Source organism: Brassica rapa, chromosome A01 (assembly GCF_000309985.2).
Source record: "Brassica rapa cultivar Chiifu-401-42 chromosome A01, CAAS_Brap_v3.01, whole genome shotgun sequence".
Classification (NCBI taxonomy): Eukaryota; Viridiplantae; Streptophyta; class Magnoliopsida; order Brassicales; family Brassicaceae; genus Brassica; species Brassica rapa.
The window spans coordinates 28,473,899-28,497,459 of NC_024795.2; the positions used below are offsets into that span (position 1 = coordinate 28,473,899).

The 23,561-nt window shown below is 36.6% G+C and overlaps 6 protein-coding genes across 10 annotated transcripts; 3 read left to right on the forward strand and 3 right to left on the reverse strand.

Moving 5' to 3' along the window:
• The first annotated feature begins 427 nt into the window (after positions 1-427).
• Positions 428-2,082, forward strand: LOC103849002 (cyclin-P3-1). The gene is made up of 3 exons (XM_009125829.3): positions 428-1,425; positions 1,508-1,750; positions 1,843-2,082. Exons 1-3 carry the CDS (start codon positions 1,253-1,255, stop codon positions 2,063-2,065), a joined length of 639 nt encoding a protein of 212 aa, XP_009124077.1. The 5' UTR covers positions 428-1,252; the 3' UTR covers positions 2,066-2,082.
• On the forward strand, positions 2,064-5,752 carry LOC103849000 (O-fucosyltransferase 23). Of its 2 annotated transcripts, none has more exons than XM_009125826.3 (2): positions 2,064-4,006; positions 4,236-5,752. In XM_009125826.3, the coding sequence occupies exon 2, from the start codon at positions 4,306-4,308 to the stop codon at positions 5,587-5,589; it is 1,284 nt and encodes a 427-aa protein (XP_009124074.1). In that variant the 5' UTR covers positions 2,064-4,006; positions 4,236-4,305; the 3' UTR covers positions 5,590-5,752. The 2 variants fall into 2 exon arrangements, with proteins under 2 accessions (XP_009124074.1, XP_009124075.1); XM_009125827.3 differs by having other exon boundaries at positions 2,074-4,001.
• Positions 5,531-9,325, reverse strand: LOC103848999 (mitochondrial Rho GTPase 3). Of its 3 annotated transcripts, none has more exons than XM_033290796.1 (9): positions 8,968-9,325; positions 8,275-8,510; positions 8,008-8,140; positions 7,759-7,917; positions 7,243-7,674; positions 7,063-7,172; positions 6,586-6,963; positions 6,162-6,504; positions 5,531-6,078 (listed from the first exon to the last, which is right to left on the reverse strand). In XM_033290796.1, the coding sequence occupies exons 2-9, from the start codon at positions 8,502-8,504 to the stop codon at positions 5,872-5,874; spliced, it is 1,992 nt and encodes a 663-aa protein (XP_033146687.1). In that variant the 5' UTR covers positions 8,505-8,510; positions 8,968-9,325; the 3' UTR covers positions 5,531-5,871. The 3 variants fall into 3 exon arrangements, with proteins under 3 accessions (XP_033146687.1, XP_033146693.1, XP_033146688.1); XM_033290802.1 differs by having other exon boundaries at positions 6,586-6,797; positions 6,882-6,963; positions 7,243-7,732; positions 7,793-7,917; positions 8,275-9,325; XM_033290797.1 differs by having other exon boundaries at positions 6,586-6,797; positions 6,882-6,963; positions 8,275-9,325.
• A 242-nt stretch (positions 9,326-9,567) lies between these two features.
• On the forward strand, positions 9,568-11,185 carry LOC103848998 (protein YIPF1 homolog). The gene is made up of 6 exons (XM_009125824.3): positions 9,568-9,767; positions 9,858-9,897; positions 10,042-10,116; positions 10,194-10,392; positions 10,459-10,726; positions 10,824-11,185. Exons 1-6 carry the CDS (start codon positions 9,708-9,710, stop codon positions 11,028-11,030), a joined length of 849 nt encoding a protein of 282 aa, XP_009124072.1. The 5' UTR covers positions 9,568-9,707; the 3' UTR covers positions 11,031-11,185.
• Positions 11,186-11,550: 365 nt separating this feature from the next.
• LOC103848997 (heavy metal-associated isoprenylated plant protein 34) lies at positions 11,551-14,267 on the reverse strand. 2 transcript variants are annotated; one of them, XM_033290876.1, is made up of 4 exons: positions 13,921-14,267; positions 13,756-13,831; positions 13,180-13,322; positions 11,551-13,140 (listed from the first exon to the last, which is right to left on the reverse strand). In XM_033290876.1, exons 1-4 carry the CDS (start codon positions 13,948-13,950, stop codon positions 11,758-11,760), a joined length of 1,632 nt encoding a protein of 543 aa, XP_033146767.1. In that variant the 5' UTR covers positions 13,951-14,267; the 3' UTR covers positions 11,551-11,757. The 2 variants fall into 2 exon arrangements, with proteins under 2 accessions (XP_033146767.1, XP_009124071.2); XM_009125823.3 differs by having other exon boundaries at positions 11,551-13,322; positions 13,921-14,262.
• A 7,513-nt stretch (positions 14,268-21,780) lies between these two features.
• On the reverse strand, positions 21,781-23,313 carry LOC103848994 (E3 ubiquitin-protein ligase ATL6). The gene has a single exon (XM_009125822.3). The coding sequence runs from the start codon at positions 23,057-23,059 to the stop codon at positions 21,899-21,901; it is 1,161 nt and encodes a 386-aa protein (XP_009124070.1). The 5' UTR covers positions 23,060-23,313; the 3' UTR covers positions 21,781-21,898.
• Between the last annotated feature and the right edge of the window lie 248 nt (positions 23,314-23,561).

Sequence of the window (23,561 nt, forward strand, 5' to 3'; positions counted from 1 at the left end):
TTGTCAAGTTATATTATGTTTTTAAAATAAAAAGATAAAAATTAAAAATAAAAATTGTAGTAATTACAAAAAATATTTTTAACGTCGTCAGAAAAAAAAACTAAACCCTAAATCCTAATCCCTAAACCCTAAATTCGAAACCCTAAACCCTTGGATAAACCCTAAACCCTTGGATAAATCATAAACACTAAATCAAAAACACTAAACACTAAAACATTCAAGGGTTTATGATTTTTGTGTTTAGTGTTTTTGATTTAGAGTTTATGATTTATCCAAGGGTTTAGGATTTACCCAAGGGTTTATGATTTACCCAAAGGTTTAGGGTTTAGGGATTAGGATTTAGGGTTTAGTGTTTTGCTGACGACGTTAACAATATTTTAAAAAAAAATCTTTTTTTTTGTAACTATTATTTTTTTTTACCTTTTTATTTTAAAAACGTAATATAACTTAACAATATTTTGTTTCCTTTTCTAGAAGATATCGAATTTGAAATAATGAAATCTTATTGGTTGGTGAACCTAGAGGTTCACCTTAGGGGGTGAACCCAAGAATTACTCTTTAATAATATAATTCTATCACAAGTTGGAAAAATGTTGAACGAACTTTCCATGCAACTTTGTCTAAAGTTTGGCTACCAATTAGGCAATTGCTTCATTTTGCTTTTTTCAAGTTATCACTTCTCGGTTTATCTCTTGCCTTTTTCATGACACATAAAAGCAGTGAAGATGAAATTTGATTAATACTTCCTTATTATCAATTTGGTATGTTCTTCCTTCTTTAAATAACTTTAGGTCTCTAATTGTGTAAACATGCCTCTTTGAGTTTCTTGCAAGTTCAAATGTCCCAAACAAAATGATTTTGTTCAGATAGATTCAGTCTCCTAGTGAGAAAATAAGAAAGCAAACCTTAACATATATTTGGCTCGAGCCTTACTACTATGTACGTATGCATGTTTCAACTTGAGTTTTAGGATTCAGACGTAGATTGACCACATGGTTCTATAAACCAGGCTGTGATTAATCCTCCAAAACAAAACAATCACGGGTCCCACTCCCACAAAAAAAAAACCCTACATACACAATAATACACACGTAACTTTCTCTCAAAGCAAAGAATCTAAAGTTGCAAAACTTTTAAAAGAAAGCATTCAACTTTGCTTCTCCCACTCCACTTACATTCCCTGTGCTTCCTCAAGCCAAGAACAACCATAGAGGTTTTCAAAAGCATTCTCAGTTTCGGTTTCAACACAAAAATGGAAACTTCTAGCAACTCCACCAACTCATCGCTCTTTCAATGGTTAGGTCTTATAGAAGACTACGATCAGCCTTCTACTTCCACCCTTCCTCATGTCATCACCCTTCTCGCCTCAGTTCTTACGAAGATGATTCAAAAGAACGAAAAGCCATTCCACACAAGACGCAACAAGTTCAGTTTATTCAATATGTAGAAATGAAATTTCTCTATCCTCTCCGATCTCTCATGTTTGAATCTCCTTTACGATCAACAGGGACGAAGAGATCACTATGTTCCATGGCTCAAGATCACCCTCCATGAACATCCAACGTTACACAGAGAGAGTCCACAGGTACGCTCGGTGTAGCCCTGCGTGCTTCGTTGCAGCCTTTGTTTACATCATTAGGTATCTAGAAATACCAGTGGCTACAAGCACGACTCGTCGTCTCACGTCACTTAACGTTCACCGTCTTCTCATCACCAGTCTCTTGGTCGCAGCAAAATTCTTGGATCGCAAGTTAGTATCTTCTTAACTAGCTAGACCTAAAATTTTCGTAGTCTATTTGCTTATAATTCGAGCCTGTTATCTTGTTTTTTTATGGAGTTTAGGTGTTATAATAATGCTTATTATGCGAAAATTGGAGGAGTTAGCACTGAAGAGATGAATAGGCTAGAGAGAACGTTCTTGTTCGATCTTGATTTCAGATTAAATATTACAGCGGAGATGTTTGAGAAACACTGTCTCATGTTGCAGAGACAAACGGTGCCTTGTGGTTCAAGAAGACTTAGAACCGCTCTTGAAGAGATGACTTGTGGCTGCCAAGCGATCTAACAAAGCCCATAAGATTTGCTTAGTTCTTCTTTTCTTCTGTACCACGTTTTAAAACTAATAATGTATTTTCTCATGATTAATTGAAGAAATAGATCAATGTAAACTAGTTAAGCTTGCAATCAAAACATGTCTTTTCTTGATATCGATCCATTGAGAAACATGGCGATAAAAAAATTAAACTTGGGCTACTAAATGTTGGTCTGAGTCATATCCTTCTATTTATTGTTGGGCCAAACCTGACCCAAAGATCATTAGCAAATGCTATTATTGTGTAACGGATATATGAATAAGAATATTGCAGCTTAACAACACATTTTGCATATTTTTGATAGTATTAGAACTTTGGATTACTACTAGAGAGAAACCAGATCTTCTTTTGGGTCCGGCGGACAGGCGGCGCGTGAGCGTGCGTGCCGTCGCTGGAGCCCCTCAAGCTACCGTTTCAGCCTTCGATTTCGCTTTGCTCTAGTCCCCTCTCTCTTCCGCCTTGCCTGAGCTCTGGAACAAGGCCGCATGTGGCGATTCTGTTTCTGGCGTAAGGGCGCGGTCGTATTGAGGAAGGCGCGGTGAAGCCCCTTGTTCGGCTTTTTGGTTTTACCTCCGGGAGGCGGAGGCTCTCCTAGCTTCGTCGACGCCGGTTCCTGTCCCCGAGAGGTGGAGGCTTCGTCAGCTCTGTCCTCGTCAGTCTAGATCACGGGGGGTGAAGGCGTTTCATGCCTTGCCTCGCCGTCTGGTGTTTCCCTAGTTCCGTTTTAGGGTTCGTCTGTTCTTTCCTTTTAGTTTTACGTTTTTGGTTTGGGTTGGATTGGGTGACGACGACGTCGGAGGACGATCGAAGCTCGACCTTGGTTAACGATAATGGTTCGCGTGAAGCCTTCCTCTCGGTGATTGTAATGAATGGTGACGGATGAGATCTCGAACAGTCGATTGATTCTCTCTGGATTGGGTTTCACTTGACTTGAAGACGTTTGCGGTGAGATGGTGTGGAGTCAGTGAGTTCCGGTGGATCCGGGTGAATCGACGGTTGGTTACCCGGTGGTCTTTCGAAACGAGGACGACGTCGGAGCCGCAGCGTTTGTCCGCGCGGCGGCGGAGTCTCGTGGAGCCTAGGGTTTTCGGTGTTGGGCCTTGGATCCGGAATCTTATTTTAATTTTTGGTCCGTCTTTCTTGGGCTTATGTATGTTGGACTATGGGGTTTTTTAGGCCCGTTAATCAAATTTCTAATCGAGGGGAAAAAAAAAAAAACAACACATTTTGCATAACTACAAAAATTATTTTTATACTATATAATAAAGCCTCTTCCACGGTATTGCTCTTGCGTTTATGACGGCTACGGGTGGGGACTATCGACTATTACGCATATGAACACGGTGGATAAATGTAATGCCGTATTAGAAAATCATGCGTTGAATACGGCGTGACACATTCGAAAACAATGATAGTTTCAGGACGTTAACTATAAGCTCGTAAATTTAAACAGAACGCGTGACATTAGAAAAGTATATATTCCACCAAACTCTAACCATTTTATTCAAATATTAAATTCAGTCTTTTACCTATATTCACAAGATTTGTCGTTTAAACTTTCGCTTTTTGCACTTTTCTCCGTGATTCTGCTCTGTTCTGTTCAAGAACCTTCCTCACCTCCCGTCTATCTCAATATTTTCAAATATACAATCTCTTCTTTTTTTTAAACATCCCTTGAAACCTCAGTTTGCATATTCTTCTTGTCAGTGGCTACGATTGGCTGGATTCTATTTATCTGACATTTTTCTAATTAGCCTTTTTGGATTCTCTCTTTGCTTTGCTTCAAAGCTTTCTCCCAAAAACACCCTAATAATCCGTGATTAGAGCGATTTATCGTAATTTTGTTTTAATTTGTCTAGTAATCACGATACTGGCAGATTAGGCAAAAACAAAAATCAGAAATTAAAAGTAAGGTAGGTCAAAATTCTTCCTCTCGTCTAGGGTTTTATTCCTTCTGATTATTAGCCTATTTAGACCTAGAAAAGATGCGATTTTTATTTAATCCTGATCATTAAAATAGATTCAAAATCGATCATGCATGTTAATATGTTATGTTCTGGGACCGTCCCAGATTTTGAATAAAGTTTCAATCTTTTAGGGTTCTTATCTCTTCAATGCATACTCTGTTTTTGATTCTTGCAGGTTTCTAACGTCGTCGACTCAGACCAAGATTTTGATGTTGGAGAAGAAGCTGAATCTGAAGTGATTAACAATGAATTCTCAGTTTAGTTCCAAGAATCTAAGACTCTTTTCAAAATCTATCACTTGCAAATGCCTTGTTCTTGTTGGCATTGCTCTGTTCTTCAGAGCTCTGTCTCTCTCTTACTCCACCAGAAACAGTAGCTTCTTGTTTCGAGCCCGTTACATGTCAGATTCCTCCTCAACAGCCCACAAGTTCCTCGAGGTTCCTCAGATCGTATGGGGACTAAACAACCAGAAGATAGCTTTCGCAAGAGCTTGCTTGACCGCAAGAACCATGAACAGAACGCTTCTCATGCCTAGCCTAAGCGCTTCCTTGTTCTACAAGGAAGTAGACAAGCTCCGTCCCATCCCCTTCGATAAAGTCTTCCAGTTCCAAAGATTCAACTCTCTCTGCAAAGGGTTCGTGCGGCTCGCTCGGTTCTCCGACGTTAGAAACAGAACACATTCTTTTGACCTAGAGAAAGGCAGTGGAAGGAGGTGGACAGTGGAGAGAGACTTGCAACAGCTGAAACAGTCCGCAACTAATGAGTTTGAAGTGGTCCGTGTCGTAGGAAAGAACCCTTTCTTGTGGCATGATCATTGGCCTGTTAAGGACTATGCTAAGGTCTTTGAGTGTATGGTTGTGGTCGATGAGATCTCGAGAGAAGCAGATAAAGTGGTGACGAGAATCAGACAAGGAGGGGGAGATAATAGAATCAGGACGGGTCTTGTCCCTTTTGTTGCGGTTCACATGAGGATAGAGATAGATTGGATGATACATTGTAAGAAGCTAGAGCAAAGGCTAAAGGTTTCAGAGATTTGTAGTAGCAAAAGAGAGATCATGGAGAGAGTAGGGAACATATCTGGTTTAAAGACTCCAACAGTTCTTTACTTAGCAGTAGCAGATAGTCTCTTAGATGAAAAAGATGAAGAATCATCGGTCTTAAATGGTTGGAGAGACGGTTTAGTACCTTATGAGAAGAAGAAGCTTGGGGTTAAAGAGGAGGTTTATGGGAAATATTCTTATTTGATACAATCTGCTATAGATTATGAGGTGTGTTTAAGAGCTGATGTGTTTGTTGGTAATAGCTTTTCGACTTTCTCTAGTCTCATTGTTCTTGAGAGGACTCAGAAGATGAGAAGGTTAGGTTTTGTGAGTTCTTGTGAAGATGGTGAGAACGAGTGGAGATCATATGCATATAATCTTGCTGGAGAATCAAAGGGAGTTCCAAGGAGATGGATGACTAATATGACTCATTCTAGTTTGGAGGCTATTAGCTATGGCTCTAGTTCTGTTTCTTGTTCAAGTGAGTGAAGTTGTGAAACTTTAGAGTTAGGTTTTGGTCTTTTTATACAATTCTTTTTTTTTTTTTGTGGTACAAAGCTGTGTAGTTACGTCTTTAGATCTTTCCTTCATTTTGTTCTTTAATTCTGACTTCTACTGGTAATTATTGAGAGTAAACAAAATGAAATTTATAGAAAACAATCCTTTAATTCTTAAACAAAGCATCCATGAACAAATAACTTAAACACACAATCTCTCCAATACAGTTTTGAATCTTTCTTTAGCAGCTGTCCAACTATGAATCCATACATATTATGATGAAATACAGAAGCATTTGACCCAACATTCTGGAATCCAAGAATTGATTAGCTTGAGGACCCTTTTCCTCTTTGACTCAATCTTTGGAATACACAAATGAGGATGCTCAGCCGCTGTTAGTATCTTGTGAAACAAGTTATCGACATTTCCAAGTTTGGAACTGATTGGTATTGGAGCTTCAATCCCTATCTCTTGTGTAGCCTGCAAGATCTCATTTACATGAAAACATTATTATTACATAATCTTTTGATGATTATTAATCAATAAGGAAGATCAGTACTTACCCTAGTGGATTCTTGAATTGCCATTGGGAATGAGTCAAGATCCATTTTAGCTGCAACCATTAGACAAGGAAACACAAACCCTGCGTCTTCACTAATTGTTGCAACCTCAGAAACCATATAAATGGCTCTCTTCCAAGAAGACTCATCAGAAGAATCATAAACAAAGACTGCTACATCACAAGAAGCCAATGCTTCATCTGATAATAGGAATCCATCTTCTTGATATTGAATCTCCTTCATCACCAGAGTTTTCTTTGTACCTCCAGTTACACCAGAGTTCCCAACCATATTAACAGCATAACGCTCCTCACCTAATCCATCTCTATTGTCATCATCATATGGCCTAAGATCATATACAATCAGACATATATTTTATGTTGTGTAAAATCAATTTTTCTTGACCTGAGTTTTAAAACAAACAAACCTTCCAATAAATCCATTGAGCAGTGCAGACTTTCCAGCATTCTTAGGTCCAAAGACAAAACACTGAACAACTTTTCTTACAGATGTTTGCTCCTTGCGGTCTAGCTCTCTCCTCCTAGTAACATGAACTGCTGAAGATGGATCATCAGGGTGACAAATGCAAATGAAATATTCAAGACTCCTAGCCGGATCTAGTAGTGTCATCAATGACCACTGCAAAGATAGAAATAGTTTTAAAGATTTAGGACAAATTGTAAACATTTGATATGGGATCTTCTTGAAACCGTTCTTGATTACCAGTGAGAGGAAAGCTTCAAGTGATAATCCTCCATTGCTAGTTTTCTCTGTAGCATCTTTATAAGGAGCTCCATTCCAAGGACTGTTATTAATGAATCAAATCAATGGAGTTACACATAAGTAGATACAAGGACTACATTATATTCAAAATTTGCGCTCTTTTTGAAAGTGAAAAGGTTACCTTTCAGGTGCAGTTTCAAAGAGAGATTCCATCATTTGAGGTCCCAACTTATCGAAACGGTGATAGGCTCTCTTTAAGGATCCAATAGCTTGATCTGTCAGCTCAACACTCTGCACAAAAGCCAAATCAGAACAGCAGCAAATAATCACAATAGAGTGCTATATTTCTGAAGATGTTTACCTGATCAGGCATGCGTTTGAATGATGAATAAGGAATCATCTCATGTACAAGTCTTAAATCATTGTTATATCCTAGTGTCCTAAGAATAGTCCATAACGTTCTGAGTTTTCTATCGTTGATAAGCTTTGTGATTAGAACCAAGAAGCCATCTATTGTGAGTCCGTTCTCTTTGACTCCTAGTGGACACAGTTCTTGAACAGATTTTATTAATTCTCTACTACGAGAAGGCATCACTGGTATACCAAAGCTACGAACATTCATATCGCTTAACCCGTCATCACTGAGAATGTAATCATTGTTACGCGCATATAGATCAAATATACGTTTTAAGGCAGCAACACAGCGAGGCTTCAGTGAATTGGTTACTCGATCATACACTGGTCCTATTGGGTACATAGCCGATATTTGCGCTTGCACAAAAACCGCTTGAGCCTGCACAAAAATCAGTTTGGTCGTTTTCAGACATGAAGTATAGTAAAAGGTTGAAATGCTTTAAAGTGTTAAGATCTCACTCACAAGCCAACTGATATCAGATAGCCACGGAGCAGACCACTCAATGCATATCTCTATCTCTTGACATTGTTGCCTTATAGGTAACGTTATTTCTTCAATGTTGACCGGATTATGTTCGTTTTTGATAACACTATAACATGCTACTACGATAGGGACTCTCACCTATGTAATAGAAATGTCAGAAGACAAACATTTAATAAGAAAAATTACAAAATTGATTGATGAAGAGATAAAAAAAGAATGAAACTAAACCTCTAGTTGTCGGAACAGAGGAAGCCAATATTCACTTAAACGGTCCAAAGTCTCTTGTCTATCTATTGCAAACGTCAGAACTATTGCATCTGCTTCCTTGACTTCTCTAATGACATCTCTCTTGTCTTCTGGTCTGCAAATGTTATTAACAAAGACATCAATAGAATAAAAACCATTATATTTAAATATAAACCTATCTACAGAATATTATATTATATACATCCCTTAATGATGTCAATATATGCACAAATCATAATAAACATTTACCTTGAAGAAGTGTCGATAAGGGTAACCGGAACATCTTCAGAGCAATATTCAGAAGGTAGTTTTGTATAAGGTAACATAGGAGGGATGTTAGGTTCAGGATAGTAATGATCAGTTACTGCAGCCATGATCAAACTTGTTTTCCTAGTTTCTGTCTCACCAACTACAACGATTCGTACAGGTTTTTTCGAGCCATTTGAGTCTCCCAAACCAAAACCAAAACCACTCGTCATCTTATGCTGCAAACAAACATCAAAATAATTTTAAGGATAAACATATACATGTCTTGTAAGATGACATCTGAGAAGATCTATGGCCTTAGAGGCTTAAGAATCAAGTCTTAAGGGCATTGTATGTTGAAAAGGACAAGACTTTTTCACAACCCACAAGATGAAATTACTGAAACAGAGATAGACTAGATGATCCATCATAAAGATGCACACTTTCAGAACCAAAAGTACTCATCATCTGATTTTGCAAACAAACATCAAAACACTTTTCAGAATAAGACTGAACTATGGCCTAGAGGTTTAAGAATCAAGTCATAATGGCATTGTATGTTGAAAAGGAGAAGACTTTTATACAACCCATAAGATCAAATTACTGAATTAGAGTCAAAAACAGAGAGAGGGTAGATGATCCATGCATACTTTTCAGAATGATTCAAAGGCTCAAAAGCAGTAAGAGAGATTTTACCTTGAAGGTCAAAATGCAAATAAAGACGAGATATATGGTAACTAAGCTTATGAAAGATGAGAATTCAAAGTAGCATTTTCATCTCTATTTATATTACTGGTCGATTCCAAGTAGCATATCCAGTACCTTAAGCCAAGTGTCACGTCTTAGTGTGATATTTGCGTTTGTGTGAAAGGATCAACGGATGAGATTGAATATCTAGACATTGATACAATTGGTCTTCTTGTTTCTGTTATCTTGTTACCTTTTTGGGTGTTCAAAGCTTTTAATTACTTGCATTAATTTGAATACCCTATTGTTGAATAGAAAATCCTTTCCTTGTTAACATTTAAACAATTCAAGCATTCGTGTTGAATAGAACTGCATAACATTATTACAGTTTAACCGTACGTGCATCATGCTATTTCATTACATTTTGATTTTTGACTATATAACAATTAATTAGAAAACGCGTGTGATCTTTATCATATACTTTCCACTTAACGCAATTAAATTTGTTACCAAAAATAATTTTCCTAAATCAATTACCAAATAATCATAATCATCTAATTAAAACATTTCTATTAACCAGATAAATATGATAATTTCTGTTTTTTTTAAATTAAATTCGAGAAAAGGTATATAAACATCAAGTGGCACGAAACCTTCTAAATGAAAAAGAAGGTTACCCTCTGTTACAAAGGCGAGTTTCTTCTCGATTCCTGAGAGACGACGAACGTGAGATCGACAAGGAGATCAAGATGATGACCGGCGGGAACTACACGACGATCGACAGCCAGAAAGTCTCTGGATCTGTACCTGTAAGTTCACTCCTCCGATTCGATTGTTATACATGAGTATCATCTACGTCTGTACTTCCTCCGATCTGATCTCGTTTGTGTTGATCGTAGTCCGTTCCAGATCCAGGCCACACCACCGTCAAATTCGCAGGTAAAACATTCGATTTTGATTGTAGAGCGGTTAGGTTTGAACGAAATTGATTTGAAATTGAAGCTAAAGAAGAAAGCAATTTGCTATGGATTCTTGAAAGAATCTAGGTTTAGCTGGAATCTAAATGCATTGTTTGTGTTGCAGAATCAAATCTTCAAACATTTCCTCCATCTCAGGGCAAGATCTCTGGTGGGAGTAATCCCCCTCGTGATGCTGATGGTATGGAGTTTTTATTCTATATGAAGTTATAAGATGTGGAAACGTATGATTGAGCTTTGATTTGAACACTGGTGCAGATACATTTTCTGGACCTGGTAACGGTAGTAGTAGTAGTACAGATGAACCTCAGTCTGGTGGCTGGCTCCATAAGTTTACTGTTGGTGCTTACAAGCCGTTCTTCGACGTCGACACTTCGGATGTCTTGGACAGACTCAAGGAATCTCTCTTCCCGTTCCGCGGAACGTTTACAGAGAAGACTGCTGATAAGCCTGACTTGTAAGAGTTGTAGTCTTTTTCTTTTTGACTTTACGAATGAAACTCGGTTGATTTGTGTTTTGTTAGGTATGGTCCGTTCTGGATATGCACGACTTTGATATTCGTGGCGGCGTCTATCGGCACGTTTGTCACGTACGTAGCGCATAAATGGAAGAAACAAGAGTGGAACTATGATATCAATCTGGTGACTTGGTCCGCTGGTGTTTTCTATGGCTATGTCACGCTGGTTCCTCTCGCGTTATATGTGGTTCTCAAGTACTTCTCTGCACCTTCGGGGCTAGTCCAGCTCTTTTGCCTCTACGGCTATTCCCTGTTCATCTTCATCCCTGCATTGGTACCAATACTTCTCCTTCTAAATAAAAATCAAAACATCTGTATATGATGAATGAGACTTTGACACTTTTTTTTTATCGGTGTGTGTTGAACTGCAGTGCCTCTCGGTGGTGCCAGTGGAGATCTTCAGATGGGTCATCGCGGGTGTAGCAGGGTTCATGTCTGCAACATTTGTGGCTCTGAACCTCAAAGCGCATATCAATTCCGCTGGGGAGAGATCGATCCTGATAATCGCAAGCATCTTTCTTTTGCAGCTGGGGCTTGCGGTTGTGCTGAAGCTCTATCTGTTCACAGTCACAGTATGATTATTCATAAAGGTTTTTAGAAATTTTGTTTTTATAAACTAAGGGTAATGTGTTTTTTTTATAATGTGTTCTCTCAGATTTACTAATTTTTTGTACTGTATTAAGAAAGTCGCATTTGTTTACATAGAAATCAAACATGGCCATTTTAGACTCTTTTCTAAACTGATATCCATTAAATTAAAACGTGATGTTTCGTATAATTACAAAAAACGATACAAATCTCAAGTTCAAGAGTTTTCTGTGGGTGAATCAGGAAAGCAATAGCTAATCCCTTCATTCACTAGTTTGACCTTCGGATAAATATTTCATATATGACCGAAACAATAGCTAATCCTCAAAGGTTTTTATCATCCACACCTTTTTCAAAAACAACATAATCAACTCAGCACGGATCTTTACAGATCAAATTTTATAGGATTTGTTATGAAAGTTAGTAGCATACTATAACAAGTTGACCTGCTCTTGTACCTACTATTAGAGGAGGGAGCTGCATAATCCATCATTTTCACACACAGAAAAACAAAGCTAAATAAATATCTTACTTTGTAACCATCTTTTACCAAACTCGAGATATTATAAACATCATGCCACCAAAAAAGAAATTATTCATATCCTAGGCAGAGTTAGAAAAGAAAACGACAGCTCCAAAGAAGAAAATAACACAAGACTCCTAAGATTAAGATAAAACATATTCAGATCAGGTTTGTCTACTTAACATAACCAAAGATCACATGATACTACAACCAGCTGGATTCTCATCGCTGAACATATCAGTATAAGGACCCGAGTGTGGAGGCGGCATTGGCGGTGGATGAGCATAATTCACTGCTGGATATGGCCGAGCATACATCATCGGGTGGTACATGTCTCCACCGTGACCACCACCATATCCTCCATGAGCTGCAGCAGCTTGTTGTTGTTGTTGTTGCTGCTGGTGCATCATCATTTGCATGTACTGTTGTTGGTTCATTTGATGATTTGCCTGAGGTGGTTGTGGATAATATCCTCCTCCTCCTCCACTCATCGGCAAACCTTGTACCGCCGGGTAGGAGCCGCCGCCTTGATGTCCCATTGGACCACCTTGACCCATCATCCCCATTGGACCACCTTGTCCCATCATACCCATGGGACCTCCTGGACCCATTGGACCACCCATCCCCTTAGCACTATGATTATGATTCCCCTTGTTACCTCCTCCTCCGCCTGCTTTGTTGTGTTTGATGAGCTCTTCAATATCATGGGCCCCATGGGCTCCTCCTTTCGATTTACCTCCTCCCTTTTTAGGCCCACTATCATAATGATGAACTCCACCTCCTCCCCCACCACCAGAGGATTTTACCTTATCACCCCCACCACCACCACCTTCTTTCTTACCACCTCCCTTCTTCTCATCTCCTTTTCCACTTTTAACATTTTTGAAAAACCCTAGAAGGCCACCACCACCACTTTTGGCTTCTGTTTTCCCCGTTTTGCCCCCACCTCCCTTTTTATCTTTTCCTTCTTTCTTACCCTTCTCACCTCCTTTCTTTCCCTCTTTTCCCATTTTACCCTCACCCATTCCCTTCATTTGCACCGGAATCTCAAACCCACCACCTCCTCCGCCTCCTTTCTTCCCCGCTCCTCCACCACCACCACCGGCTTTGAACCCATTCATCATCATCATAATCTCATTAGGCCCCTTAGGCCCACCACCATGCTGACCCATTTGTGGCATCTTGTTAGGCATCATCATCATCTTATTTGGAGGCATGTGATGATTACCTCCTCCTGCTCCATGACCATGTCCTCCCATTTCACCATCCTCCTCATCGAACTCATCGTCATCATAATCATCCTCGCTGAACTCATCATCATAATCATCATCACTAAACTCATCATCTTCTTCAGCAAACTTAACAGACTTCTTCTGATCCTTAGACGCCACAGGAGGCATCATCATCTTCATATCCTTCCCACCACCACCACCACCACCTTGAGCAGCCCTCATCATCATCATCTGTTGAATCTGCTGAGGAGTCAACTGCATTGGTTGACCATGCCCTTGATTCTGACCACCACCACCACCGTTACCTTTCCCCTTTACTTGGTTGCTCTCTTTTCCACCTTTGCCCTTACCGTTTCCATTCATACTGAGATTAGCAAACCCTTTTCCTCCTCCTCCGCCGCCACCACCGCCTATGATCTCGGCGTGTTTCCCTGACTTGCTCAGCTTCTTAACGAGAAGAGCAGGGTCAACGTTCCCTGTGACAGTGACTTTCCCCTGTTCCACATCTGCTTTTACAGAGTACACTCCTGATAATCAAAAACCAAAACCATTTCAGATTCTTCCCCAATGCTTAAAATCTCAAAGCTTTGAACTTTATAAAGTAAAGTAGAAACAGAGTACCACCAGAAGATAAAATCTCAAAACTTTGAACTTTATAAAGTAACATAGAAACAGAGTACCACTAGAGAATAAATCTTAAAACTTTGAACTCAATAAATTGAATTTAAAAAGTAATATATAAAAACAGAGTACCACAAGAAGATAATCTCAAAACTTTGAACTCCATGGTCGAATTAAGAAAGAAACATAGAAACAGAGTACCACCAGGAGATAAATCTCAAAACTTTGGACTCTATGTTTTATAAAACAGAGTAAAATTTTCATGTGAGAGAGGAGAGCAACAAGGGGAACTCAATAAATCATAGATCTATTTGTTTTCAGAGAAGAAAGAACACAAACCTTCGATTTTCTGCAACTGTTTCTTCACTTTATGCTTACAGCCTTCACAGTGTACGTTCACTTTCAGAACACAAGTCTGCCCAAAAAAAAACACAGCAGTAAACAGAATTAGCACACACAGACACAATCTTGAAGGGAGAGAAAAGAATAGAAGGAGACGTGTACCTGAAGCTTCATAACATCTTGTTTATTCATAACTTCTCTTAGATTTGTGGGTTTTTACAGACAAAACTATGGTTAGAGAGAGAGAGAGAGTTTCTGTCTGAAACTCTTATTTTGAAGGGAACAGGGTAGTAGATAAGAGATTATAAGAAGGGGGTATGTTGTGTAATAAAGGCGGTTGTTGTTGCTCAAGGACAGAAACAGAGAAAGAGAAAGAGAAAGAGAAAGAGAAAGAGATTAAAAACACGCTGAACACTTGTGTCTTGTTTAATATCTCTGTATCAGGGTTTCTTATTTTCTATGTCTGTAAAAGAGAGCGGTGGTGGCACAAGAAGCAAGGATATCTTTCATTTTGATTTTGCAAATAATCTTTTTTAATTATCATTACTTTACTATTTTCTTAATTATTATTCGTTTTGTTTTAAAAAAATTAATTATAAAGTTTGTACTTTTTCTTCTGGTACAGAGTTAAGAGAAAGAAGAAGCTTGAAGGCAGCTTCTTTCACTTTGGCAGAACTAAGTACAGCCTCGCTTCGTCACTGTACTTAGCTGTATTCATCTTCTGGAATACGATTGATTAACATACAATTCGAATATTTAAGATTCTTTAACTACAATACTTAGCTGTATTAATGTTCAATAATTAGATTTACTTTTATTCGTAATTTCGTAGATATTATCTAATGTATTTTCATAAGTTTTTTTTTTTTTTTTTTTTGCAACTGTATTTTCATAAGTTCATCTTACTGATCATAGCATATCTTATTTCCTTGTAGACTTATTACATTACAATAGTTTTATGTAGACACTGATATTAACATCAAATTTTCGGGATCACAATAATGATTTGTGATCAATGATTTTAATGATTGTTGACTAGAGAGGGTTTTGGATCCAGTCACAAGCAAGAAAGCGGTCTTTGTCATCAAGATGGACTTGTTTAAACTTTAAACAACATCACTTACGCAAACAAAGAAGCTACAGCTACTGAAATTCAAACAATAATTTTAAACTCCTATAATGGTAAATTGTGCGATCTAGATCTTTCGTATATACTACTAATACACCACATACGAAATGTTTCTTAAAGACTGTTGGATTGTCAACATAAATTGGTTGGCGATATGATTTAATTTCTCGTAGTATCAACCCAAATCTTTTTGAAAGTTTATTAAGAAAAAACAATAATAAATTAATTTGATTCTAGTTTTATGATGGAAACTACTGAAAATTTGATTTGGTAACTTTTCTCGTCGAAGATATTTATACATAAATAAAAATATACATATTTATAGTCTAGGGGTGTTCAATCCGGATATCAGTTCGGTTTCGGTTCGGTTTTTTTCGGTTTTCGGTATTTCGGTTAGTAAAATATAACTACCATTCTAAATCCATATTTACTTTGGTTCGGTTTGGTTTATATACCGTCGGTTTTCGGTTTATTCGGTTTTATACCAAAAAACATAATTATTTTGTTAGAGATCATATTATATGAATTTTAGAGTCATATTGTCAACACATTAATTTATTAAAAATAAATTACATGTTCAAATAACTGAACAAAAAAGTAAAAATGCTTCTACCATAAAATAAAATAATCAAATCTATAACTAAAAGCAAAGCTTAAAATTTTGAAAATAAAAATATGAAACAGAACCGAAACATGAAATAAAGTTTTTCCACTCTTCCATATTTAGTGTTCATTAAAGTCATGCTTTTTCAATTAAAAATTTTCTATTAATTATTTTTCATCAAATTTATAATCTTCATATTAATTTAGTGAAGACTAAAATAAATCAAAAGATCAAAAAAAGACTTAGAAAATAATATGTATGAATTGCGATGTAATGTTATTAAGTTATAGTTCAAATGTTTTACAAATTATGGTTTTTTATTACTATAAAATTATGGTAATAGTTATTAACACAAATTTAACTTATGTAACAAATAGATTTTTATGTATTGTTATAAAATAGATATATATTTACATGTTTCTACTTTTAATCGGTTTTGTTCGGTTTATTCGGTTTAATCGGTTATATACCAAACCATATTCAAATCCTACGGTTTTTATAAAATTATATCCATTCGGTTTATATGGTACATACCAAAACCAAACCATATTGTCTATTTCGGTTCGGTTCGGTTCGGTACGGTACGGTTCGGTTTTACCATATTGAACGGCCCTAATTTATACATAAAACTTAGAGGGTTTTCTATATGTTTTTCATGGAATGGTCATAGAAAATTCAATCACACAACATACAAATATATGTTATTGATATGAATACATGAGACAGAGAAAAAGGGAAGAACAATTATATCGATTCCACTCTTTGCTGTGAATAGAGCTCTCTTAGGCCAGCTTTCAACCACCAACACAAGTCTGAAATTAGATAAACTATTAGTAAACTACTTCTTAATTAGCTAGTTGAAATATCTTAGAGGTTTTGTGTTAGAAATAAAACTTGACTTAATTTGCTAGTGCATGTGGCGCATGTGCACCACTTCATCAGTGAGATAGTATCATAATAGTAAGTGGCTTTCTTCAAACAAATCCACAATAGTTTTATACACACCATGAAGGATAGAGAAATACTATCAATAGTAATGCCATTGTTATTAATTCACATCGTGCATTTTTAAACTAAGCATAACTTTTGACTGTGTGTTTGATTAAAATAATAGCCATACTAACCGTAGATTATAGATATATATACACAGGTAGGTTCGACCATAACTAATGTTTAGATGTAACGTTACAAACTTACAACTTACGTGACTCTAGGGACCTACGGTTACACACTAGGCTTTTTTTTTTAAAGTACGTCGGAGGTCGGTCCATGGCAACCTCAGAAAGTGATATATTTCTCCGACCAAAGAAAACAAATAAAACACGCACAAAAGCATTGATCCAAAAAAAAACACGCACAAAAGCTATTAAGAAAACTAAAAGAAAAGATGAGATAAAAATAACAGTGTCTTAAGATATTTTGATCAATCATTTTCAGAGATATTTTAGACCCTTGTTTTTTCTAGATAAATAACTTTCTCTGTTTCTTTCGTCTTTTCTCTACGGAAAACCAACCTCGTGACGAACATTGTTGTCAGCTTAATTTTATTTGTCAGTCTGTTTTATTTTCAACCTCTTTCACGCTTATCAGTTTCATTCTGATTGTTTGAATTCACTGCTGTTAAAAGAGACTTTGGAACTCGTTAAGCAAATTTGTAATGTAGTTTAAACAAACAAAAAACAATTGTTATGTGGGATTAGTTTATTATTGCATGTAGTAAGACTCTTTTTAATAAAGAGAAAAGCTCAACTTCTAGTATTTACATGAAATATATATTAACAGTTAGACATGGAGATACAGAATGACACAGATTAATAGCATAGGTTATAAAAGATACAGTTGAAGTTCTTTTAATTTATGTACGGAGAAACTAGGCTTTACTTTTCCTTTATCTTTTCCATAAAATTATCCATAAAATTATATTTTTGTTTGCTTTTAGTACCACTTCTTCTATACACATTTGACTAATAAATAAAAATCGCAAATATTTTGGACTCATTAGATGATGTGGGTCTTTTTAAAGCACATGCCGATGAGTACTAACTGTTGTTTTGGCGTTTTGGACGCTGGACCTCATCTACTCTTTCAAATCCAATGTAGTAAGTTTTTGTTAGCTACGTTTATTTTTTTAAAGAAAATGTTATATTTTGATATAAATGTGTCTTCATTGCATGCATTATATTGGTATCCTCTGAGTGATTTATATTAATCAACCCTCCTGGAAACATGGATTTGATACTGACCACCAAAAAGAACAAACATAAGAACTAACTGTATCACGCGTTATGTTTGATTCCGAAGGTCAAATGACGAATGGGAAGATACGTGTGAGAATTTAGACGAAGTTTGCTTGTAGTCTAGTAGTCGATGTCTCAAACAAGTTATAAAAGCAAATAAACATTTTTCGTCTTTAATAAAAAAAACATTTTCGTCTTACTTTTTAGAAGTTGTTTTTCTTACAATACAAATAAAATTAAAATATATATTGATAATGCTTTTTGTTAATTGATAATTCCTCAATACAATAGAGAATTACCGCTCATTTGTAATGACAAAGACTAAAGATATTCATGTTTTAATTAATCTGAATGTCTAATAAATTATGAAATTAAAATGCGAGGCTACGAAGAGGTAAACAAACTAAGCTTTGATTGATATCATGGGGCTTTATGTCGACGTACGGTGATGTAACCCCCACACGTTTCTAACACATTCATAAACCTAAATTCACTAGCTTATTTCTCTATCGAATTAAGTTAACATAACTTCTGTTGAATTGATACGCGCAATAAGCAAAGATGTAGTGTAACTTGTAAGGATGTCCAGAGGTGGAGTCTATGGACTTCATATCCAAAATTGGTTCACATAAACTATATGGCAGTCTCTATGGTATCTACCAATGTGTCTATGCATTAAAGAAAGATTTGTATTGTTTTGGTAGGTACAAATACAACTAACTTTTGAATTTATATGTATGTGCATATATATATAAAATAGACATATATACCCTTGTTTGTAACACACACATAATGACAAACCACTAAAAATATCTATATTTCAAATGACTCAATCTTGTTGATGATAAGATTATGAGTTCAGTGGTTCTTGTTGTTTCATTTATTTTCTTTCCTTCAATCTTGATTCAGTTTCTACTTTATCGAGTAAATTAACAAGAACGAAAGCACTAGGGCACTATATAGACATGATTTGTTAACAATTTTGTAAGCGACAAAATTAATATCGTGCAATATATATTCTATATTATCAACATAAAAGAGTTAAAATCCCATACATTTGGTTGGAAACGAGAAATATCGTGGAAGTTAGGTGATGGGAAAAGTTAGAGCGCTTCAATTAATTGTCACAAATTATAATAGTTCTATGGACGTTAAGATAAACTCTGTTTTAACACATAAACTAGATTTTGACCCGCGCTTTCAAAGCGCGGGTTTATTTTTGTTTTTTTCTTCAATTGATAAATATTTAGTAAATGTCACATTTTCATATATTTGTGTTTTATTTTATAAAAGACTTAAAAATTTTATCTTTATTTATCGTATTTCATTTTAAATGACTATTTATGTTAAAAAAATTAAACTTTATTTTTTTAATGAATTAAGTTGATATAACTCTGATAAATTAATTTTATTGTGGGGTTAATATTTTAATTAAAAATTATATACTTTTAATAAAGATTTATACTTTTCAATAAAAAAATTCAATTATTTTTATGAATGCTTAAATTATATTAAGAAAAGAAAAAAATAATAATTAAGAATAGTTGAAAAAAAATTATTTGAACTTGGACTCAATGGCCCAAAGAAAAAAAAAAGTGAGAATTGAATCTGATTTTTTAATAGGTCCAAATGGCCCAAGAGAGATTTGATTTGGGCTGGATCCAAAAATAATGACCCAATATAGATTTGTTATTAATATTACTTAATTACCCTTAATGAAACATGTAATGTTAGTGAAGGAAACATGCCCCTAAGGTAATTATGACAATAGGATCCTGCTTTAATAGTATAGATCAAACCATCATGTTTCTTCCAGCTTTAAGTAAGAAAAGGAGATCAGTGGGGGTAAAATCGAAATAGATCAAATCCCAAGGATCAAGAAAGAAAAGAGCAGTAAGAGGAAGGAAAAAGCTTTATTGGTTGGGGTTGACAAGACATGAAGCAGATTGAAAACATCTGCTTTGGTCCGAAAAAGAGGGAAGTTAGATTCCCTGAACTGCACCTACATTGGTCTACAGACACACACATTCATGTATATACTGTTATGTAATAATCATAACCCATTCATGTTTTTTAATATGACTGATCTCTGTTTTCCTCCATCATAGACTTTCACTTTTGTCCCCTTCATCATGGTACAACATCCTCAGTAACTTGATTTACTTTATATATATACAATAATGCACATTCGCGTTTAGGTCATAAGATGTTTGTTACAGGCTGGTTTGCAAAATTGTTTAGATTTCAAAAAAAAAAAAATTTGTTTAGATTTAATACTGAACCAAATGAACCGGCAATCTTTCTGGCTGATCAGAACATTTTTATTAATATTCTTATGAGAAAAAGAAAATTCAACTTTTGCTTTTTAGGTTACTTGTTTACAGTTGCACAAAAAAAAAAGGTTACTTGTTTACCTGTTTACCCGATGTCCCTCATGAGCGGTTTACTCACAGTTCAAATATTCTCTGCACTTTTCTTTATACCAGTCTCTTGCAACTTTGCTTTTTTTTGTCGATGGCAATCTTAAACCATTTACACCGAAAGATTTTCTTTTAATGTATAAAACGAAAAGAAGAATAAATGGACATTAATTCGTTGAGTGGTGCACAAAGTTCAAGTGTTTTGTGTCTATGTTCGACAAGACATTGACTATAACGCATTTTCAAACATGTCAACAAAACTTTAATTCAAAAATATCTAACTGTAAGAAACTTTCTAAACGGTCGAAATGCATATAACACGCAGTTTATGTCTCTATACATAGCAAGTTAGCAACCTAACTAAACCAAACTGAGCTATACAAAGAAAGCTATCGTTTCTTAATCAACTTAATTCACGAGTAAACTACATTGTTAATGATGATCAATTTATTTAAAGCATGTCCTCTTATTAACCAGCTCGAGTTTCTAACTTATGTTACAATTCTAGGATTATGGCCACGATTACAGTGGCCTTAGCCAGTGAGCTAAATCATATTAATTTTGATGGGATTCAGCATTTGACTCTGTTGTTGTATCTATCTCCTTTTTCTTGCCGAGTCTATCCGAGTATCAAGCAAAAACCAATTAGGATCTGGGTTTTGGGCTAGTTAGCTTTATTGGGTCTTAGTCGTACGAGCTCAAATCCCAGTAGATGGTACACTAGAAATAATGTTTATGGGGCTATTCAAATATTGTCTCGTTCAGTCACATGATATACGTGAACAGTCTTGTATGAACTCTAATAGTTATATACTCTTAAGCCTCGCAAATGGTCCACTTAACCATAATTAAAAAGATCTTTGACAAGTCCAGTCGTCACAGCGTGCAAACATTAACTGTTTTTGTTTGTCGTCGATAAACATAATTTGGGCGGTTCTAATGTATGCATTTGTTGCGCATAAGCACATGTGAAAAATAGCATTGTGCATTAACAACGAATATTTAATTATGTCCTTCTGTATTAACATTGACTAATGATTATTCAGACGCCATGAGAGTCCGTGATCTGACCGGAGGCCTAGTGGCGGTCAATAATTTTCCATATAATATCAAAAAAAAATTTGAAGTTAACTGTAATAATATATTCTTCTCAAGAAGACAATTATTCGAATTCGTACAAAATAATGATCAAACTCATATAACGTTTTGTTAGCTCATGTAGACTTTTGTATAACTGTCAAGTAAACTCTGGCTATAAACCATTCAAATAGTTCATGTCTATCTCCTTGAGTACTACTTTTCTGTACATGAAAGTGAGTATATAACTGTTTTTTTTTTGAGCAACTGTGAGTATATAACTATATTTCGTCTGATAAAAACCAGAAAAAATAGAAAAACTATATTCCATTCTCTTATTTATCATGCAGAGAGCTATTTTTTGTAGTCGAATAAAACCTTTTTATATTTCAAGAACCCAGAGACCTACCTGCACCACACCGCACCTCACCTCACCTCGCATCACCACTATCTGTTGTTTATTGTTATCTACCTGTTTTAAAAGCTTTTTATAAAGTAGATCTCTTATCTGGATTTGACTTTGATTAATATGTACGTTTCAGAAACTCAAGAATACAAAATTAACAATTTAAAAAATAAAGGAAAATGTATTGCGTGTTTATAAACAATCCCATACAAAACAAAAATGAAAAAGATAAGAAAAATGTAGGTACAGCTACAAAAGAAAAGTCAACTAAACCGGTAATCTCATCGAACCGCTAGTTGAGCCACCTGTACCGGGCGGTTTAACCGAAGTTCCTTCGCCGTCCTTATTGACTCCTCCCTTATGTACCGAAGAGTTCCTCCACAACAACGACCCGTTTCTAAGAAAAGCCCACCGGTCCGACCGTGTGGACTCACCGGTTGAATTCGACACATTGGCTCGAATACTACGGGTAGAACCTAGCCTAATCGAACCATCATCACGGCTCCTCCACATAAACGACGGCGTTTTACGGAACAACCAACGATCAGACCGAGCCCTTGATGGTTTACCTCTCCTTGAACTTCCTCCCCTAGGAAGAGCCACAAGACTACCAGACCGGTTTAGTCTCCAATTCTCCATCACCCTCTTCCTCACATCTTCCGGTAACCGGAGAGTAAACCGCTCGGTACATTCTCCCGGTTGAACCACCGAGTGCCCGGTCGTATGCGATCTCGAGAACTTCACTCGTTTGATATCCACCGGTACTCCAGGTAGTCTCCTCGAATCGACTTCAGTTATAACCGATTGTTCCGGTACAGGAGAATCAACCACCGGTTCGGGATTCACCGCCACCTCCTGTAATTCAACATCCGGTTCGACCGGTTCTCCCTCAGAGAGATTAGCCCTGCAAACAGGGCAAGTAACGTGAGCCTCAAGCCACGCGTCTATGCAGTGAGGGTGAAAGACATGATCACATTTAGGCAGCAAACGCAGCGTTTCATCGTCTTCGAACTCGTTCAGACAGATCGCACACTCAAGCTCCCCTTTCCCGAGCTTCTGAGTCTTCACCTCCGAGTACACGAACGTCGGGAAAGTCTCCAACACCGAAACGTCGAGTCCACGCGCCGCTGCGGTGACGGTTCCTCTGGATCTAACCCCACCAGCAGCAGCAGGGGAGGCGCCGGGGTCGACTAGGCCGGAGCAGGAGCGGAAGTAGATGGAGAAGAAGCCCATAAAGAAGAGAGCAGCGACGAGGATCACGACGATCACCGCCAAGGCGGGACTCACCCTGCCGTAGTTGTTATACATTTCATTTCTATTAGCAGGCGGCGGCGGTCCTTGGCCCGCCGCGAGCTCCGCCGCTGATAGTATTAGCAAGAAAACAATCGGCAAAACGCCGGAAAAAGTCAAGGGGTCAGATCTTCTCATGCTTCTTCGTGTGTGTGTGTTTTGCCTCTTCGATGAGATGAAAGTGAGTTTTAATGTTAGAGCGTTCTTGCAGTGACGTCAGCAAATGTGTCAGTTCTGACTTCCACGTGGCAATACAAGCTTCGTTCAATCGATAAACATATTTTTCAACGGAATCAAGATCATGCATCGTTTTCATATTACAGTTTACAATTTAACCTTTATATATCTAATTATTTCAGACATCACATAACGAGAAGGGTTGACTCTGACTATGTCTTCGATAATATTTCAGACAGCTTTTGTACTTGTGTTTTATTGTTCAACAACTATGCTAAATAGCCTAAATTTCGTTACATTGTATGCGGCATAATAAATGTCCATGACTTCCTAAACTTACATAATATAGGGGTTGCATAATATAAATCTGATGCGTAGACACCATGCTGATATATTGCATTGAAGTCTAAAATTTAACAAAATTAATGATTGAGCTAAAATATCATTTATTCGAGATTAGAAA

Bases quoted from the DNA above. Each gene is read 5' to 3' on its own strand.
- LOC103849002 (XM_009125829.3), top strand. From the start codon at position 1,253: ATGGAAACTTCTAGCAACTCCACCAACTCATCGCTCTTTCAATGGTTA. The intron at 1,426-1,507 runs GTTCAGTTTATT...TACGATCAACAG, and splicing joins TTCCACACAAGACGCAACAA to GGACGAAGAGATCACTATGT. The intron at 1,751-1,842 runs GTTAGTATCTTC...TATGGAGTTTAG, and splicing joins GCAAAATTCTTGGATCGCAA to GTGTTATAATAATGCTTATT.
- LOC103848994 (XM_009125822.3), bottom strand. From the start codon at position 23,059: ATGAGAAGATCTGACCCCTTGACTTTTTCCGGCGTTTTGCCGATTGTT.
- LOC103849000 (XM_009125826.3), top strand. From the start codon at position 4,306: ATGAATTCTCAGTTTAGTTCCAAGAATCTAAGACTCTTTTCAAAATCT.
- LOC103848998 (XM_009125824.3), top strand. From the start codon at position 9,708: ATGATGACCGGCGGGAACTACACGACGATCGACAGCCAGAAAGTCTCT. The intron at 9,768-9,857 runs GTAAGTTCACTC...TGTTGATCGTAG, and splicing joins AAGTCTCTGGATCTGTACCT to TCCGTTCCAGATCCAGGCCA. The intron at 10,393-10,458 runs GTAAGAGTTGTA...GTGTTTTGTTAG, and splicing joins ACTGCTGATAAGCCTGACTT to GTATGGTCCGTTCTGGATAT.
- LOC103848999 (XM_033290796.1), bottom strand. From the start codon at position 8,504: ATGACGAGTGGTTTTGGTTTTGGTTTGGGAGACTCAAATGGCTCGAAA. The intron at 7,173-7,242 runs GTAAACATCTTC...GCTTTTGTGCAG, and splicing joins TCAAACGCATGCCTGATCAG to AGTGTTGAGCTGACAGATCA. The intron at 6,964-7,062 runs GTAACCTTTTCA...CATTAATAACAG, and splicing joins TTTGAAACTGCACCTGAAAG to TCCTTGGAATGGAGCTCCTT.
- LOC103848997 (XM_009125823.3), bottom strand. From the start codon at position 13,950: ATGAATAAACAAGATGTTATGAAGCTTCAG. The intron at 13,832-13,920 runs GTACACGTCTCC...TTTTTTGGGCAG, and splicing joins AAGATGTTATGAAGCTTCAG to ACTTGTGTTCTGAAAGTGAA. The intron at 13,323-13,755 runs GTTTGTGTTCTT...TTTGATTATCAG, and splicing joins ACAGTTGCAGAAAATCGAAG to GAGTGTACTCTGTAAAAGCA.